Consider the following 16,940-nt stretch of genomic DNA (forward strand, 5'->3'; position numbering starts at 1 on the left):
GTGAAGCTATCAGAGTGCTTGAGAGAGGAAGCAACTCAATCGGGCATCAAGGTAAGCTCACTACACTCATAGAGAGGGATAGCATGTCGGCTATGTGAGAGGTAGCTATTAGTGCTTGCTTGAAATTCTTGAATGAATAAGTGTTGGGGGTAAAGGCACCTCCGCCTAGCCGCCCATGTATTACTACACTGACAATACCTGCCAACTGCACACTACAGGTGGCGAGCGCCCATCACAATCACTTATTCTTTATTCTTTTAGTAACAATTTGAATAAAGGAAGACCCAGCCACACATTGTGTGTTTGGTAATGCATGGGTGAGCCCTTGGCTCTTGTGCACTCAGATGTATGTGGGCCCATGCCTTGTCAGTCACTTGGTGGGGCAAAGTACTTTGTTACTTTCATAGATGATTACTCACGTAAGGTTTGGGCTTATCCCGTAAAGAGAAAATCTAATGTCTTAGACACATTTCAGCATTGACTTGCATTGGTAGAGAACTAGTCTGGGAAAAGGCTAAAATGCCTAAGGTCAGATAATGGGGGTGAGTAAGTATCACATGCTTTTGACCAGTTTTGTGATGAGCAGGATATTAAGCGTCAGTTGACCTCCCCTTACACCCCTCCCTAGAATGGTATGGTTGAACGCATGAATAGGACCATTCAGGAAAGGGTCTGTAGCATGCTTAGCCAGGCTAGCTTACCGCAGCACTTTTGGGCTAAGGCAGTTACTACTGCAGTGCGTCTCATTAACAAGTCACCTAGCAATGGCATTGACTTTCAGGTTGCAGAGGAGGTATGGGCAGGCAAGCCTTCCTCTTATGATCACTTGCGTGTCTTTGGATGTGAGGCATTCTGCCATGTGCCCAAGGACAAACGCAATAAGCTAGATCCTAAAAGTATCAAATGCATTTTCATTGGCTATGGAGATGCAAGAGAGATGGGCTACCATCTATGGGATCCGCAGGCGCAGAAAGTCATCCGCAGCCATGATGTCATCTTTCATGAGGACAAAATGCATATGCAGCCTGAGAAAGTGGTTGAGGTACATAGAGTTATCTTTCAGGAGGAGCCACCTGCTCCCGTTCAGCCACTCCATGGCCAACTAGACAGCGTGCAGCATTACCTGATGCTCATGGCCTAGATGCTAAACATGTTAATGTTAGACAGGATGTCGGTTAGGCAATAGAGCCTAGGTTGAGGCGTTCTACTAGAGATAGACGACCTCGTGACCGTTTTGCGCCCTCTATGGATTATGTACTGGTTACAGATGTAGGAGAGTCTCTCACTTATGATGAGGCTATGCACAGGGGTGATTATCACTCTTGGTATGCAGTCTGAGCTTGACTCATTACATAAGAATCAGACTTGGGATTTGGTTTCCTTGTCTCAGGGTAAGAAGGCTTTGCCATGCAAGTGGGTGTATAAGCTGAAAAGTACCCTTGGACACCCCAAGCCGGCATACAATGCTCGATTGGTTGCTAAGGGTTTTAAGCAGGAGCATGGTATTGATTTTGATGAAGTCTTTTCTCCTGTGGATAAGATGACCACCCTACACTTAGTTTTGGCCTTGGTTGTATAGCTTGACTTGGACTTGTACCAGATGGATGTCAAGACGGCTTTTTTACATGGGGACTTGCATGATGAGATTTACATGGAGTAGCCTAAGGGATTTGCAGACCCTGGCAGGGAACACCTAGTATGCAAACTAAAGAAGAGTCTATATGGCTTGAAGCAGGCACCTAGGGAATAGTACCATAAGTTTGATGCATTCATGCAGTCACAGGGCTACAGCCGCAGTGCTATGGATCTATGCTTGTACATGAAGAAAGCCCATGACGGTTCTTTACTAATTTTGATACTTTATGTGGATGACATGCTTCTAGCAGGGACAACTCATGAGGAGCTAGATGCTCTTAAGGCTCAACTCAAGAAGAGCTTTGAGATAAAAGATCTAGGACAAGCCTCTCATATACTTGGTATGCGCATTACGCGTGATAGATCTCAGGGACTACTCTATCTGTCATAGAGGGAGTATATTCATAAAGTCATTGAGTGCTTCCACATGCAGGACGTTAAGCCTATTGGCTGTCCATTACCTTCTCATGTGAAGGTTTCACAGGTCGATTGTCTGCAGACAATAAGCAGAAGACCAAGATGGCCAAGATTTTCTATGCATCAGCCATGGGCAATCTTATGTATGCCATGATAGCCACCCGTCCAGATATAGCTTTTGCAGTTGGGATTGTGGTACGTTATATGGCTACACCTGGCAAGAAACATTGGGATGCCGTGAAGGGTATCATGAGGTACCTGAAGGGCACAGCAGATATGTGTCTTTGTTATGGCAATCAAGATACATGAGTCATAGGCTACACTGACTCTGATTATGCAGGACATGCAAATAGTAGAAAGTCCACTTCTGGCTATGTGTTCACTTATACTGGAGGGGCTATCTCTTGGATGTCCAGGGTGCAGAAATGTACGGCCCTTTCTACTATAGAGGCCGAGTATATTGCAGCCACAGAGGCTTGCAAGGAGGCTATATGGTTAGGTCATTTGATTGATGACCTTGGTATGATAGATGCTATGTCTACACTGCATTCAGATTCTATGAGTGCCATTCAGTTGGCCAAGAATCCGGTCTTCCATGCGAAGATGAAACATATTGAGGTGAGGTATCGCTTCATTCGCGAGGTCATTGAGGATAGGTTTGTTAACCTTGTCAAGATTCCAACTGAGCAGAATCCTGCAAACTTGCTCACGAAGAGCCTCACTACTGAGCACTTTGCCTTACTCAGGAGATTGATGGGCATTGGATGAGATGATGTCTTTTTCCTCATCCTATTGTACATGTGTACATGTTGTACTATCTTTTCTTTTTTTTCTCTCTCTCACTGGGGCAAATTTGCCTTTAAGTGGGAGGTTGTTGGGAGTAAAGGCACCTCCGCCTAGTCGCCCGTGTATTACTACATTGACAATACCCACCACTGCACACTGTAGGTGGCGGACACCCGTCACAGTCACTTATTCTTTATTCTTTTAGTGATAGTTTGAATAAAGGAAGGCCTGGCCACACATTGTGGTTGTTGGAGTTCCCACTTTTGAGTCTCTCTCTCTCTTGGCTCTTGCTCTCCATCCGCTATAGCTCTCACCACCAAGCTTCTTCCTCCTGGGTTCCACTTCCCTTTCAATAAGTGGTTCATGGGTCTTGGCGATTGAGCAAGAGAAGCCTCAACATTTTGGTTCCATTGCCAGGACCAACAAATTCAAGCTTGAGCACTTGTGTGCTTCAAATCAAGCATCAAAGTAAGGGTTTCATCCCCCGAACCGGAGCTTGAGATAGGTAGGAAGTTTTGGGTTTTAGTCTTCACAAAAAGTAAGTATTTGGGTTATTGTGATGGTTGGATGAGTAGGAGAGTAGAAAAAATTTGTTCAGTACTTTGCTTTCGATTCTTGTTGCATTTGGAGTAGGTTAAGGTTAAGAGATTGGTCGGAAAAGCGTAGGGTTTGCTGCTGTAAAACAGGCTAAACAGGGCACAAATCGGGGAAAAATGGGAAGGAGTGCTTAAGGGGGTTGGGGTTAACAAGTGAGGGGGTAGGAGTGGCAAGAACCTTGCGGGGAAGGGGTTTAATAGCCCAGAGGCCAAGGAGAGCTCATTTGAAACCGTGGTTGTGAGAGAGAGAGAGAGAGAGAGAGAGAGAAAGCTCGATTGTGTGGATCCGCTTTAATTGTGCCATTGACAAGTTTGTTGCCCACTATAGGCATACCCACACCTTCTCCTTCCTGCACAGGTAGGATCTGGAAGTGCTCAACAAGTGTGAAGCCCACAATCACTTGGTCTAATGAATTTATCATCATTTCAAAAAAAAAAACGCGCTACGTTCGGCCCATCTGAGTGACAGCAATTCTGGGCCTTGTATCCAAATGTAGTGTGCAATCCACAAAAGAGTAAACTCACCAAATGATGACTGGCTATGTAGGGACAACTTTGAAGTTGCCACACCATCTCATTTGCAAGGTGGCATCTTTAGAGGGATGTTGCTCTAATCTAGATCATCTATGTCATTTAGCTCTGCTGCTCATGAAGCCTTTCGCTAGGCAATTTTTGAGCTTTCTTTACTCTTATTTTGGCCACAATGGAGGGAGGATGAGAATATCCAAACTGACAAAGATATGGTGGGGAGGAACATGGCTCATTTGGACTTTCCATTACTTTTCTCAAGTCACCCACATCACCCTCCATGCACTCACAATGGGCTCATGGGTTTGCACATCATGCACTCTTATCTAATTAGAAAATATACTTATTGTCCCAAATGGAAAATTCCATGCTCGCTTGAGACATGGTAGACTTACACTTCTTTCAAACTATGTCTTATGCAATTCCTCATGAAGAATTACAAAGTCATCGTTTATTGAGGAACCACTACTAAAAAAATTCTTTGAAATTTAGGAATACCCAGCTTTCCTATAGAGGAACTATAGTAGTACTCCCCCACAATTTTGCAATTCCTATACAGGAATTGCATCCTATTTTGACAAATTCAAAATGAACAATTTATTCCTATCAATATACATGCAAACCACATTGATAGACACTAGATATTGCTATTTACCTTGAGGAACAACAACCTTTGCTTGAACAAGATTAATTCAACATCCTAATGGATTTTTGACTCAACCTTAAAATCATCATAGTCAAGTTGAACTAATTTCTTTAGTCTAAATCCATTCATCATAGGCTTAATAGATTCCCTTTGCGAAGTTGTCGATATAAAAATTCCCTATCCAATATCTTTCACAATGTCATAAGGTCCTTCACATTTAAGCTTTGGGGTGCCTACCAAATTTAGAGATGATAAGATCATCTTCCTTTTTTTAAAAATTCCTTTATGTGTTGGTTTACCCACAAGATTCTTACTTATACTACCCTTGAGTAATGTGCAATGATCTGAGCTTCTTCCAACTACATTAGTAGTTGTGGCCTATTATGAACTTATTGTTTGGGAGAGAGTTTATGAGTCACTAACTCCCTGACAATAAACTCCATGGTAATCGACTTGAATGTCCCAATCATGTTGTCACTTTGAAACCTATCCTAAAATACCATAGAGCAAATTCTAATTTGGTATCCCAATCCTTCCAATTCTAACTAACAATCTTTTTAAGGAACTTCAACAATATCTTATACAAACTTTCAACTTTTCCATTTGCTTGCAAGTGATAGTTTGTAGAATTATTGTGCAAAATTATATGCTTTATAGTGAGCTCTTTAATGTCATCCTCTAGGAAATGCTTACCCCTACCATGAACCAATTCAATCAAACAACCAACCACTGCCATAATGTTTGAGTACAACCGAACTACAATTGTAGTAGTATTATCCTTCAAAGCCTTTGCTTCAATACACTTAGTGTAATAATGACCAACGAAGTCAATCTATCATTTCTGAAATAGCTTTAAGGGCAACATCACATGATCTTGCATTCTATCTCTTGACTAGGGTTGGCCCTCTTGCATACACACTACTGATTCTTTAGTGTAATGATATGCATCTTTCAAAATAGTTGCCCACCACAAACTAGCTTGTAGTACATTCCTTCCCATAGTTTCACCCCAGAGAAATGACCTTCTACCAAAGCTGCATGAGCTTCTTCCAACATTGCAGCCTATTCATGATTAGGACACATCTTCTCAATTCTTGATCAATTCCTCTTTTGAATAGAACTCCCATAACTTGAAACTTCATGCTCCTCAAATATAATCTTCTTCTTGGATCTCTTGTCAAAGGTGTTAAACTTTGGTCATAATAAGAATCAATCTTCATCTAGCAAATTATCACTCGCTCCTTGTACAAATTCCATGGATTCAATCCTACTTAGGAAATCCACAACTACATATTCTTTTCTAGGAGTATGCACAATTTTGTAGTCAGATTCATGTAGTAAAAGCATCTACTTGGCCAACCTGCATGTCAATTGACGCTTATCAATAAGATATAGAAGGGCTTAATGATCTACATGAAAAATCATTAGGTTTCCCAACAAATAGTACCAGTGTTTTTGCAAGGCAAGCATCATGCCTCAAGCTCCTCTTTCCATAGCTGTATAATTCCTCTCAGTTTTTCTATGTCTCCTACTAGCACGATACACTGGTCTAAACTATCTAGCAATGTTTGTTTGCATCAAGACGACTCCCTTAATAATATCAAAAGCATCCACAAATACATGAAAAGGTAAATCCCACTATAGGAATTGCAAAATAGGAGCAAAAATATGCATTTTCTTCAAGCTACCAAGTGTTTTTTTCTAATATTCTCTCCAAACAAATTGCACACCTTTTAGTACATATGTGAGCCAAGTACCTAAGGTATATGCTACACCATTTGATTTGGTTTTCTTGCATTATTGTAGGAACTATAGCTTTTTGAACTACTTGAATCTATCAAGGGTCGATGGCCATCCTTTCCTTCAAAATAATGTGCCCAAGCAATACTCCTCTCTTGGCAACAAAAACAAATTTGAATGGATTCCATGACATACCAAATTATTGGCATCTTTCAAAGCATAATTTAAGATGCTATAGATGATCTACCTTTTTACAAAAAACACAAAAATCATCTATAAAGATCCTCATAAGGGATGTAAGATATGGGTCAAAAGTTTTATTAGCTTCTTGAAATTCAGATGGACCATTCTTAAGATCAAAATTCATGACTACACTTACAATCAATCCCCATTTCGTAATAAATGATGTCTTGTCCATGTCATGGGAGTGCATCCTAATATGTACCAAACCCATCCAAGAAACTATAGATCTCATGTCTTGGAATATCATCCAATAGAAAATTCCTAAAAGGGAAAGGAAACGGGTCCATAATTGGAGTTGCATTCAACTTTCTATAGTCTACACGTGCCTAAATCTTCCCATTCTTTTTTGCTACAACAACAATGGGAGACAACAATGTAACTTCATTTGCTAGGCTAATAAAGCCAAGTTTGAGTAGCTTGTTAATATCCTCTCTAACTTGAATTGCAAATTTGATGTTCATCCTATATTACTTTTAAACGTTAGGCTTAGTATCCTCTTGGATATTCATCTAATGTTGGCATACCTTTGGGTCAAAGCATTCATATCAGTATTCCTAAGGAAAAAACATATTGAAATTCGTGACAAAGTTGAACCAAACACTACTTAAAAACTTCATTCACATAGATGCTCATCTTAATGGATTTAGAAGCTATGGGATCTAAGTTTACCTATTGCACCTCAACTTCCAATACTCTAGCCAAATTAGTTCGTAGTATACTCAAAATTTGGCTCTACTTCAATAATGGCTTATTGGGTGACCTTGTCCAAGGCCTCCTCATTCTCAATTGGTTGGTTATCTTGCAAATTCAAAATTTCTCATCAAGCTTGTTATGGTCTTTTTTTAGTGGTGATGATTTTCTCTCTAGAATATTTGATTTTTTATACAGGTTTATTAGTTTTCTGAAGAGAATTTGTAGTTTCCTATAAAGGTTTTGCGAGTAACACGCTGCATTTGGCTAAAATATTCTCAACATCCACTTCAAGCACTAGAATCACGATTGGGTTAGCTACCCTTTGTATCATCATCATGCATCTACCAATGGCTAGTTATGATTCTTGACAATAGCATTTCCTTAAAGCCTAGGATTACATCTTAGAGAGTCAATTGCAATGATGATTTGGCCAAGGCTCTAAACAATTCATGACAGCCCTCTTCTTATTCATTTGGACAAAAACCTTCATAATTATCATCTTTCTATTGTAGTGCCTCTTGTTGATATTCTTTTTTTAAACAAGCTCTTGTCTTTCCCACATTTCCTATAGAGGATATATGGGGCTAAATTGATTTACCCCTCTTTTTCTCTACAACATGTGCACCTCATTTAATGATGATTCCCTAGCTTTCTCTTGCACATCCCAATCCATATTCTTTTTGGCTTTAGCTCTGGTAATGGCTAGAACTTGTGTCTCTTCTCAGGAAAATACTCTACTATAATGTAATTTGAGCGATCACAACCTAAATGCTATTCCAACACCAACTAACAGACTACCCTTGTGTGATCTCTACTAGAACAACTAGTATTGGTGCCAATGGTTGCTAATGATGAGGTGCTATTATCGATTGTATTTCTTATTGATTTCTAGTTTGCACCTCTCTTTTAGCTCGATGGCATACCCATAACTCACAAATTGGTCTTGAAACATATCCCTATCTTCCATAGTAATAGCAAGGTCCTTTCTGCCTTTGTAGTGCATTGTTCCACTCCCTTAGTTGGTCACTATTCCATTGTTTTGGTATTTGACCTTTTTTTACCAAAGCCTTTAAATTCTCATTGCGGTTTCATCTCAAGTGCAATCTAATTTACAAGTGCAACTTGCTATGCTATTGCATGTGATGGTGCTTTTCTAGCATTCCTAACTTTTGGGTTATACCAATGTTCTTTTGAATCATGTCCTACTTTCTAACAAATGCTATAGTATTTTAGGCTTGCAAAGTGTTCACCAACCCCATGTCCATCAATTGTTATCTTCTATTTTTCTCCAACCTCCTTTCTAAGGCTATTTTCCTTCTTTATCCTTGCCTTTCCTCCTATATCTAGAGGACTTCTTCTTCCTCTTAGACTTCTTTTTGTGTCTTCTTTTCCTTCTTTCAGTTCTTCACTATTTGAGTCACTTGATTCATTATCGGAGTTTAAACAACTATCATTTGGATTTAAGTCTTTAGAATTGAAATTCTAAGACTATATATTGGATTTCTTTTTGGATTTACCTTTCCCAAAGCTTTTTTCCACCCATCAAACATTAGAAATGATGCTTGCTATGTTTTTGTCTAAGCCCTTACCAAAATAACAGCCTTGCAATTCCACTAAATGTTTGTTAGTAGCATCTAACCTATTCAAAAAGTTCTTAAACTTTTGTGAATAAACCTCTACCAGCATATTTTTCTATTTGATTTCCCTAACTTCCTTTAAAACCTTAATGGCCATTGTAGATAATACCACGAAAATTGTATGGGAAACTATAGTAAGAATAGTAAAACATCATTATGAAACCACATAGAGAAAATGGACTACAAGAACAATGACATTGAATAGAAAATAGACAAAGAAAATCAAAGTGCAATCATTATCATGATCCATTATGCTTTTCCATACTCTCATCAATCATGTTATGATCTGTAAGCCATGCCTACAATAATCTACAAACTACTAGATCACATGAAACTTAAAGTCATTTTACATATACTCAAGGTCTACAACTAAGGTAGACTAAGATATGATAATACTAGCAATGTCAATGTCAAGTCAATGCCAATATCAAGGCCTAATAGCTCTTGCTAAGTGTTACTCATAGTTGGGATTTTGATGGGTTCTAGGGATGGTTTGTGGCTTGGGTACCTTGGGGGATAGTATTTCTTGACACAACTACCACTAAAATGTCTTATCCCACTGTCTTTAGGGTTTCAAGTTCTACATTCCTGGTCCATGTAATAGCATGAACTTGTTAGGGACCCATTCCTCTAAACTTTAGCTTTTGCTTATGGCCTTTGAGTGACTACATGAGAACTAAACTCCCTTTCCAAAGCTTTGTTGGTGCATGTATTTATCAAATCATGATTTTGTATATGATCTTTCAACATTAATGCATGGGTGACCAATAGCTTGGTCTTTGTAAGGTATTCCAAGTCAACAAGGCAATCAATCAAAGCCTTGTTTCCTTGCCAACATTCTTGGATTGAAATGTGTAAGCTAGGGATAATGAATTGAAGCACGATCACATATGTACCATACGTTAGCCTAAAAGGTGTTTGGCTTTTGGCAGTCTTATATGATGTTTGATAAGTCCATAGTCTTGCCACCATGAGTTTGTTGTCCCAATCAAATCATCATGTTCTAGAAATTGTGTTGGTTAACACATTGATTAAATTCTTGTTGATTGACTCAACTTGGTTCTTGGATTGTGGATATTGATAGCTTGCAGTGGATAATGAGGAATGTAGAAAGTTGTTGCTCCATGACTTCATTAGTGAAGCGTGTTTCTCAATCACTAATGATCTTTCTGGGGCAATCAAACTAGGATATGGCTCACTCCCATATGAATTTAGCTATAGTTCTAGAGTCGTTTTTTTGTGTCGCCCGTGCTTTAGTCCATTTTGTCATATAGTCTATAGAAGCGACTAAAACGTATCATACTTGGAACATGCTTAGAAGCACTGAGTTATGGGTATGATGGGTCCCATGAAGTTGATTCCCCATTCACAATGGGTTGATGGGCCAATATGGATACTAAATCCATTTTATCTTTCCTAAGAGATGTCTTGGTGCATTGGCACTCGATAATGCTTCACAAATCATGCAACATCCTTAAACAAGGTTGGTTGCTAGAGCTAGGACTAAAGCTTGACTAAAGCACCTTTCGATATATGGTCCTAACATATATCATAAGATTCTTCTGATTTATGCTTCCCCATGTGCTTCATCTAGCACCTCTTTGATTTTGTGCACAAATGCGTCTCCTCAATAAACCATCCAATCCAAGCTTGAATAATTTTCCTACAATTAGTTGATATGGCCCAATCCAAATGCGAAGGCATGTGAGTCAGGCTCTCTCTATCAAACATTCAGGCAATCCATACTCTAGGATATCTACAATATTGTTGGGCCAATAGAAAGTCAAATTAGCCTAAATAATTGAGTCTCTTGCTACATTAGTAACAATTAGGAATTTAACTATGATCGATCACAATTATCTCCTTGCCACTCATGGCTTTATGGTTAGTCATGTAATGGTACTTTCCCTTCCTCCCAACTATATTCAAATAAGATTCTAGGAAGAGTAGCAACCATCTTGTGATGCGACCTATTGTACAAGGGTTGAGCAAGTATAGTAAGGCTTAATGAGCTACAAAGAAAGTGAAGGGGGTGGCTAGTAAATAATTATAGAACTTCTTCATGGCATAAATTGTGCCAAGCCCTTCCCTCTCATTCATGGAGCAATTCATTTTAGTTTCCATGAGTTTTCAACTAGCAAAGCTAACTAGAAATTTCCATTGTATATGAACCAAACTAGCTTAGTATTATGCCAATCATAAATTTAGATGCATGAATATGCACATGGAATGTGATTCTCCAATCTTGGGCTCATAAAATGGATGTCACTAATAACTAGAGAATTCTCCCAATATGAATGAATACATAGATCTAATCGCTCATGCTATTGTAAGTATTGAAGATCGTGGCTTTGATACTTTCAAGGTTCACTACAAGTTGTCTATCTTTGTAGAAGGCATATGTTGCATCTAGATGGCGCTACAATCCCTCCAGTGAGTTTGAAAATTGAGTATAATGTCTTTAGCATATGATAATATCGACATCAACTTCCTAGCTAGGTGAGCTCTAGCTCCACCTCCTTGGCCCATGTACAATAGAGAGAGAGAGAGAGAGAGAGAGAGAGAGAGAGAGAGAGAGAGAGAGAGAATATAAATTCTCCTCTCTAAAAACGAGGCCTTGGCATGATCATTAAGAGGACATGGTTATAGTGGTTTAGGTTTACACTCCACATGTAGCTTTGATCATCACGCTCATTCCTTTTGATGCTAATAGGATTTGATGAGGGTGTGGAAAGCCTCTTAAGTACCCCTCAGGCTCCAATGATGAATGGGCCAGAAACTACAACTATACAAAAGTTCAAAGATAAATGCCACAAAAGAATTTGAATGTTGCAGTCTTTCATAGCCAAAAATCTCGAAATATCGAAAATAGCAATTCAGGGCCCCCGACCGAAGGTCTTGGCTGTGCGGCAACCCAGCCCTTTGGGAGGTCCGTTATTGGCATAAAACTTTACGTGTTTGAGCGAGATGCAGTGATGCGTGATGACGACTGTGGCGGCAAGATACTGCAGGAAAAGCTCAAGCTTGTCGGGTGCATTCATCAGAAACAGGAGATCCTTCCACCACCCAGCAGCTACTCTTGGTAAGCAACTTTTTCCCCGAGAGAGAGAGAGAGAGAGGGGGGGAGATAGATTGAACTAGTAAACGATGGTTTCACGTAAAAATGTCCGCGCGCCCGCCTTGACTTGTCATAGCTCCTAGCACATAGGGTTGAGGGTTAGGTCAGGTGTATGAGTTTTCTACATCCAACTCAACCAGTTGTTTGTTGCACAAGCCCTTCTATCCACTCCTTGAAAGCTTTCCATAACTCTGGGTTTTGTTTCATTGGAGGGCCGAGTGGTAGACAAACCCAAGTAAAGGCCAAAGTGGCTGGTAAACTTGCATATATTCTATTGTACCTGTACGCTTTGGTTCCTTGTACCTTGAATTCATAATTGTGATATGGTGGGGTTGCATTGTTACTTGGCTCCTAAGTAGGCAGGTTGGTTACCTGAAATCTCCTCGGAGGGCTCCATGCATAATTACTTTTGCCTTGCTTGTGTGATGTTTTAAACCAGGCTCTGGAGTACTGTTGCAGAAGGAGAGAGAGAGAGTTGTGGGTGATTCCAAGTACATCAAATCACATGTTCACACAGCTAGTCAAACAGGGTTGGAGGAGGAGAAAGAAAGACTTGTTGGTGATAAGCGCACCGAATCACAGGCTCACACAGCTAGCTTTGGTTAGCAGCCATTTTGCTTGATTGCCTGTTTAAACAAAGTTTCTCTTCACATAGGGGCCTAATTTACTTGTTTTTTGCATGTATACTTATACTTTGTTGTGTCGATGTGTGGGCGACAAAATAGGGTTCAGAGAAGTACCAGAGGAGGAGAAAGAAAGACTCGTTGGTGATGTGTTCAAAAGTGTGGCTTCCAACTATGACCTTATGAATGATATCATGAGTGCAGGGCTGCATCGTCTTTGGAAAGATAGGTCAGGGGTAGTGTTTTTCTTTTTGTCAATATGAAACCTTTGTTGCTTAATGCTTTGCATAACAATGTTAAAAAATTTCATGCTCAATTGTCTTGTAAGAGCGGAAAGCAAAACCTAACGTAGCTTTTAAAAGTTCATAATTTCCAATAGATTGTGAATGTGGTGCTTCTTCTTGGCGGTAGTGCCAATGCCAAGTGAAAGCTTAGCTTTAGTGACTTTTGCAGGCTTTAGTTCTTGAATAGACCCCTTTAATTTGTAGAAGTTCTTTAACAAAGCAAGTATTTTTTTCGTACATAAGTGTGCACAAAGATGCCTTGGATCGTCTTGGGCTTACTTGTCTTCTAGATGCTTATTATCCCCAATGCTATCACTACTGGAACGTTGTGAAACATCATCATCCATATTCATAATGTTTGTGTAGTTTTTGAAGCTTGTTGTGTTTTCAAGATCTAGCTCTATATCAAGGACCATTTTAGGTATTTTTTAGGTCCTTCATTTGGGCCATTTTATTAATAATTGTCTATAACCAACATTTATTATGAAGTAGATGCTGGTTTTGTGAGACTGTGTAATAGAAGAGGAACTTGAATATGAAGAGAGAGGCTGCAATGAAAGAAGAGAATGGAAGGAGAAAATCTACACTAAACTCCAAAAGAATGCTGAATACAAAGAGAACTATGACAGCATTGGATCAGGCTGGTCACAAAAGGCAGCACCAAAGATGGAGGAGAGTCTCGAATGTTGGAATGTGTTGAAACTTGAGTAGCAGAACGATTGCAGCCAATAAGTGGATTGCTATACATAGTAGAAAAACCAAAAAATTAGCTGACCTGATTAGGGAGAGTATCAAGATGCTAATGCTAACTGACCTGATAAAAATAATAAAATAATGCGGGCGGCCAGATAAAATGCAGATCACAACATGTTGATCAAGATTGCTTCTAGCCTAGTGTGAAGAGGCTCTCCAACCACTAGAAAAGAAATGCAAAGGTTTGGAAACTATATTTTGCTAGAGTGAACACACCTAAACCAATTAAAAAAGAAATGCACTGTAATGCATGCTCTAGAAAGAGCTGCCTCCTCTGTCAAAATGGATATGAGGGATTGAATGTCAAAGCTCCCAACGTTTTTGTTTGACTTAGGTTGATGAGGTTCATAGGTAGGAGATGATTGTGCAAGACACATATGATTGCTAATGCCCCCTCTTAGATCCTGGATGTGGCAGAAGGCCAAAGAAGATGGAATGCATCCAAGGGTGGTAAAAGAATTGCCAATGCTGATGAAGTCCTTGTTGGTTTTTCCTATTCACGGCCCTATTTTTAGATTTATCCCTTTTCTTAGCCTTAGAGAACTTAGATGGCTTCGCATCACCATCTTGGAAACTTTAATCTTTTCGAGGTAGCAATTCAAAAATTTATGATTCCTTTAGGCAGCCCATAACATTGCTTCTCAAATTGCTCATGATTCATGAAGGGGAACAACACGAGAAGAAGTAGTGGGTAGCAATGCCTCCCAAAACTTCTTCCTATATTGCTCCAGATTTTTGTATTGTGATGCATCCTAGAAGCAAACATTTGCTTAATCCTCTATGTTAACAATGCTCTACCTTGCATTAGAAGTGTGGACCACCCTTGCAATGCATTTCCCTTCAAGAAGGGGCATACCACTAAAGGCCTCAAACTTCACCCCTTTATCATGCTCATCATAGTCCCTTTGCTGGCCCTTAGGAATAATAGGTATGTGTACAGAAGGTACTATCATATTGCATAGGCATTTGAGGGCTAGAAGGATGGGCCCTATGGGAGACATGAAGAGTGGGAGGGGGAGATGGTTGCTTTGATCTAGGTGATTGGTTAAGAGAGGGTTACCATTCAAAATGGGGCTCGAACCTTTGATCTTTGTGATGATCACGCCATCTCCCAAAGGGAGTAGGAATACTAAATAGACTTCTCATCTGTTACCATGTGCGTGCGCAACAGAAGAGGAATACGAACACAGAAGCCTTGGGGAAAGGCTTTTGTATAGAGATCTGCTGCATTGTCCATCGTAGGACAATAGATTACCGCTAACTCAAAATTCACATGGATGTGCTTCGTGTGAGCATGAAACACAAGGTCCTTTGCCAAATCTAAGGCATTGTGGTTATCCATGCGGAGCTGAGTGGGGCCTGTATGTGGAAATCCAATCTTTGCCAACAATTGGCGGAGCCAAATTGCCTCCATAGTTGTGGAACAAAGGTCATGGTACTTAGCCTTTGTAGAAGATAGTGCCACAGTAGGGTGCTTCTTACTGCTCCACAAGATAGGTCCATATCCAAGGGAAAGAGCATAACTTTTGGTCGATCGTCTTGAATCCACATCACCTACCCAATTCGAGTCACTCCATCTAGAAAGAGTGGCTTGTTAGAAGTGGATGCAGCAATGGAAGCATAGAAGAATGCTGAAATAAATTGCTGAACATTAGATAGAAAAGAGAGAGAAAAGAGAAAACATAAGAATATTGCAAAGGAGAACTCAAAGATGTGCTCAGGAAATGGAATCCATATACCAAACCCGAGACAATTGCATACAGTAGTGAGTCATTGGCTTTGTGGACACTGGCACGGATCCCTTTCTACAATAGGACCCTACTTTGGAATTTGCAAGTAATGAATGAATGAATGAATTGCAGAGGAGTCGTCCAAATATAAAGGCACAAAATATGCAAATAATCTGATTGGGTTGGCTAGCAATAAGTGCTAAAATAATCATCATAATGACTAAAAATATACCAGATGGCACATAAAAAATGCTAGATGCCTAGCTCACTAGACTCACACATGAATTGACTAAACTGCTAACACCCTCTCTTAGATCATGGGTGATATGATACAATACAATGATACAATGATAATATTTCATCATAGGCCATATAATAAAGACCACCAGAATAGAACCATGGATACCCAAGCAATGGGTGATCAAGCCACCACCAAGGTGCCTCAGAGAGAACTTGATTGCCAATGTTAATTGTACCAACACTTGAAAATAGAGAAGAATCATAACAAGTCTCTATGTTTGTTAACAATGCCTTGCAGTAGTATACATGACCATCTTGTCAAATGCCTTTGAGTATATGTAAATATGGATTCCTTGCCTTGGGCCAAGATTGCCAAAGTGTCCCCTTATGTGAAAGTCTTATGATTTGGCAGAATTGGTGATGGAGGAGATTAATAGGCCCTCGGTGAGAGATGAGTCCAAACTCTCTTCCAATACTCGTGCGGAGTTGACCAAGGCCTAGTCTCATTGGGACAAACTGAATGCCAGGATTCGTTTTTTTTCTTTTTTTGTCTTGCACCATAGTCATGATAGCTCACATCGAGCACTTGATGGTGGCTCGAGAGATATGGCTGGAGCTCGACCAGATGTACTATCGGATGACCCTGATGAAGAGGGTTTCTTTGGAGGTGCAGATGTGGACCTTGTTCGTGAATAAGTCTTCTTCGCTTCGGGAACACATCAACAAGCTTCGGCAGCTTCAGATGCAGGTTCAAAATGCAGGGAAGTCTATTTCCTCCGAAGACATGGCGATCACTTTACTGTCCCAGTTGCCGCCACAATTCGGTATCTTTTATTCCACTCTTATTGCATCAGGGTAGGAGTCGACTCTTCGGTGGGAAGAGTTGGTTCCTATGGTCTTGGACCTAGAGGAACAATTGAAGGGACATAATCTTCCAAATTGGAGGCTTTGGTTGGTCAAGCCTCTCAGAAGAAGGGGAATGACCAAAATAAGAAGAAGGAGGACAACAAATCCAAGAAGGACAAGGAGAAGGAATCGACTTGCCATATTTGTGGTAAGACCGGTCATTGGAAGAAGGATTGCCCCGACAAAGACAAAAAGGACACCAAGAAGAAGGACATGAAGGATTCTAGAGCGGTGGTTGCACCTTCATCAGCTGCTTTTTTATACTTAGCAATCATTGAGGACTCTATACCGAAGACTTCTGATGCTGCGATGGGAGCTCCCTAGGCTCATGAGTGGATCGTGGACAGTGGTGTCTCTCGGCACAC

General features: G+C 40.1%; 1 protein-coding gene across 1 annotated transcript in view; it reads left to right on the forward strand.

The window, feature by feature from the left end:
- The first annotated feature begins 11,704 nt into the window (after positions 1–11,704).
- Positions 11,705–16,940, forward strand: part of LOC148022349 (S-adenosyl-L-methionine-dependent methyltransferases superfamily protein) — an 84,521-nt gene continuing 79,285 nt past the window's right edge. Inside the window, exons 1-3 of the mRNA XM_087697972.1 lie at positions 11,705–12,003; positions 12,479–12,640; positions 12,765–12,891. Coding sequence (XP_087554098.1) covers positions 11,904–12,003; positions 12,479–12,640; positions 12,765–12,891 — 389 coding nt within the window. The 5' untranslated portion in view covers positions 11,705–11,903. The remainder of the gene's footprint in view (positions 12,004–12,478; positions 12,641–12,764; positions 12,892–16,940) is intronic.

The sequence above is a fragment of the Lygodium microphyllum genome, chromosome 17, assembly GCF_053477565.2.
Source record: "Lygodium microphyllum isolate KBCC chromosome 17, Lygodium_microphyllum_v1.1.10, whole genome shotgun sequence".
In the NCBI taxonomy this organism is placed as follows: Eukaryota; Viridiplantae; Streptophyta; class Polypodiopsida; order Schizaeales; family Lygodiaceae; genus Lygodium; species Lygodium microphyllum.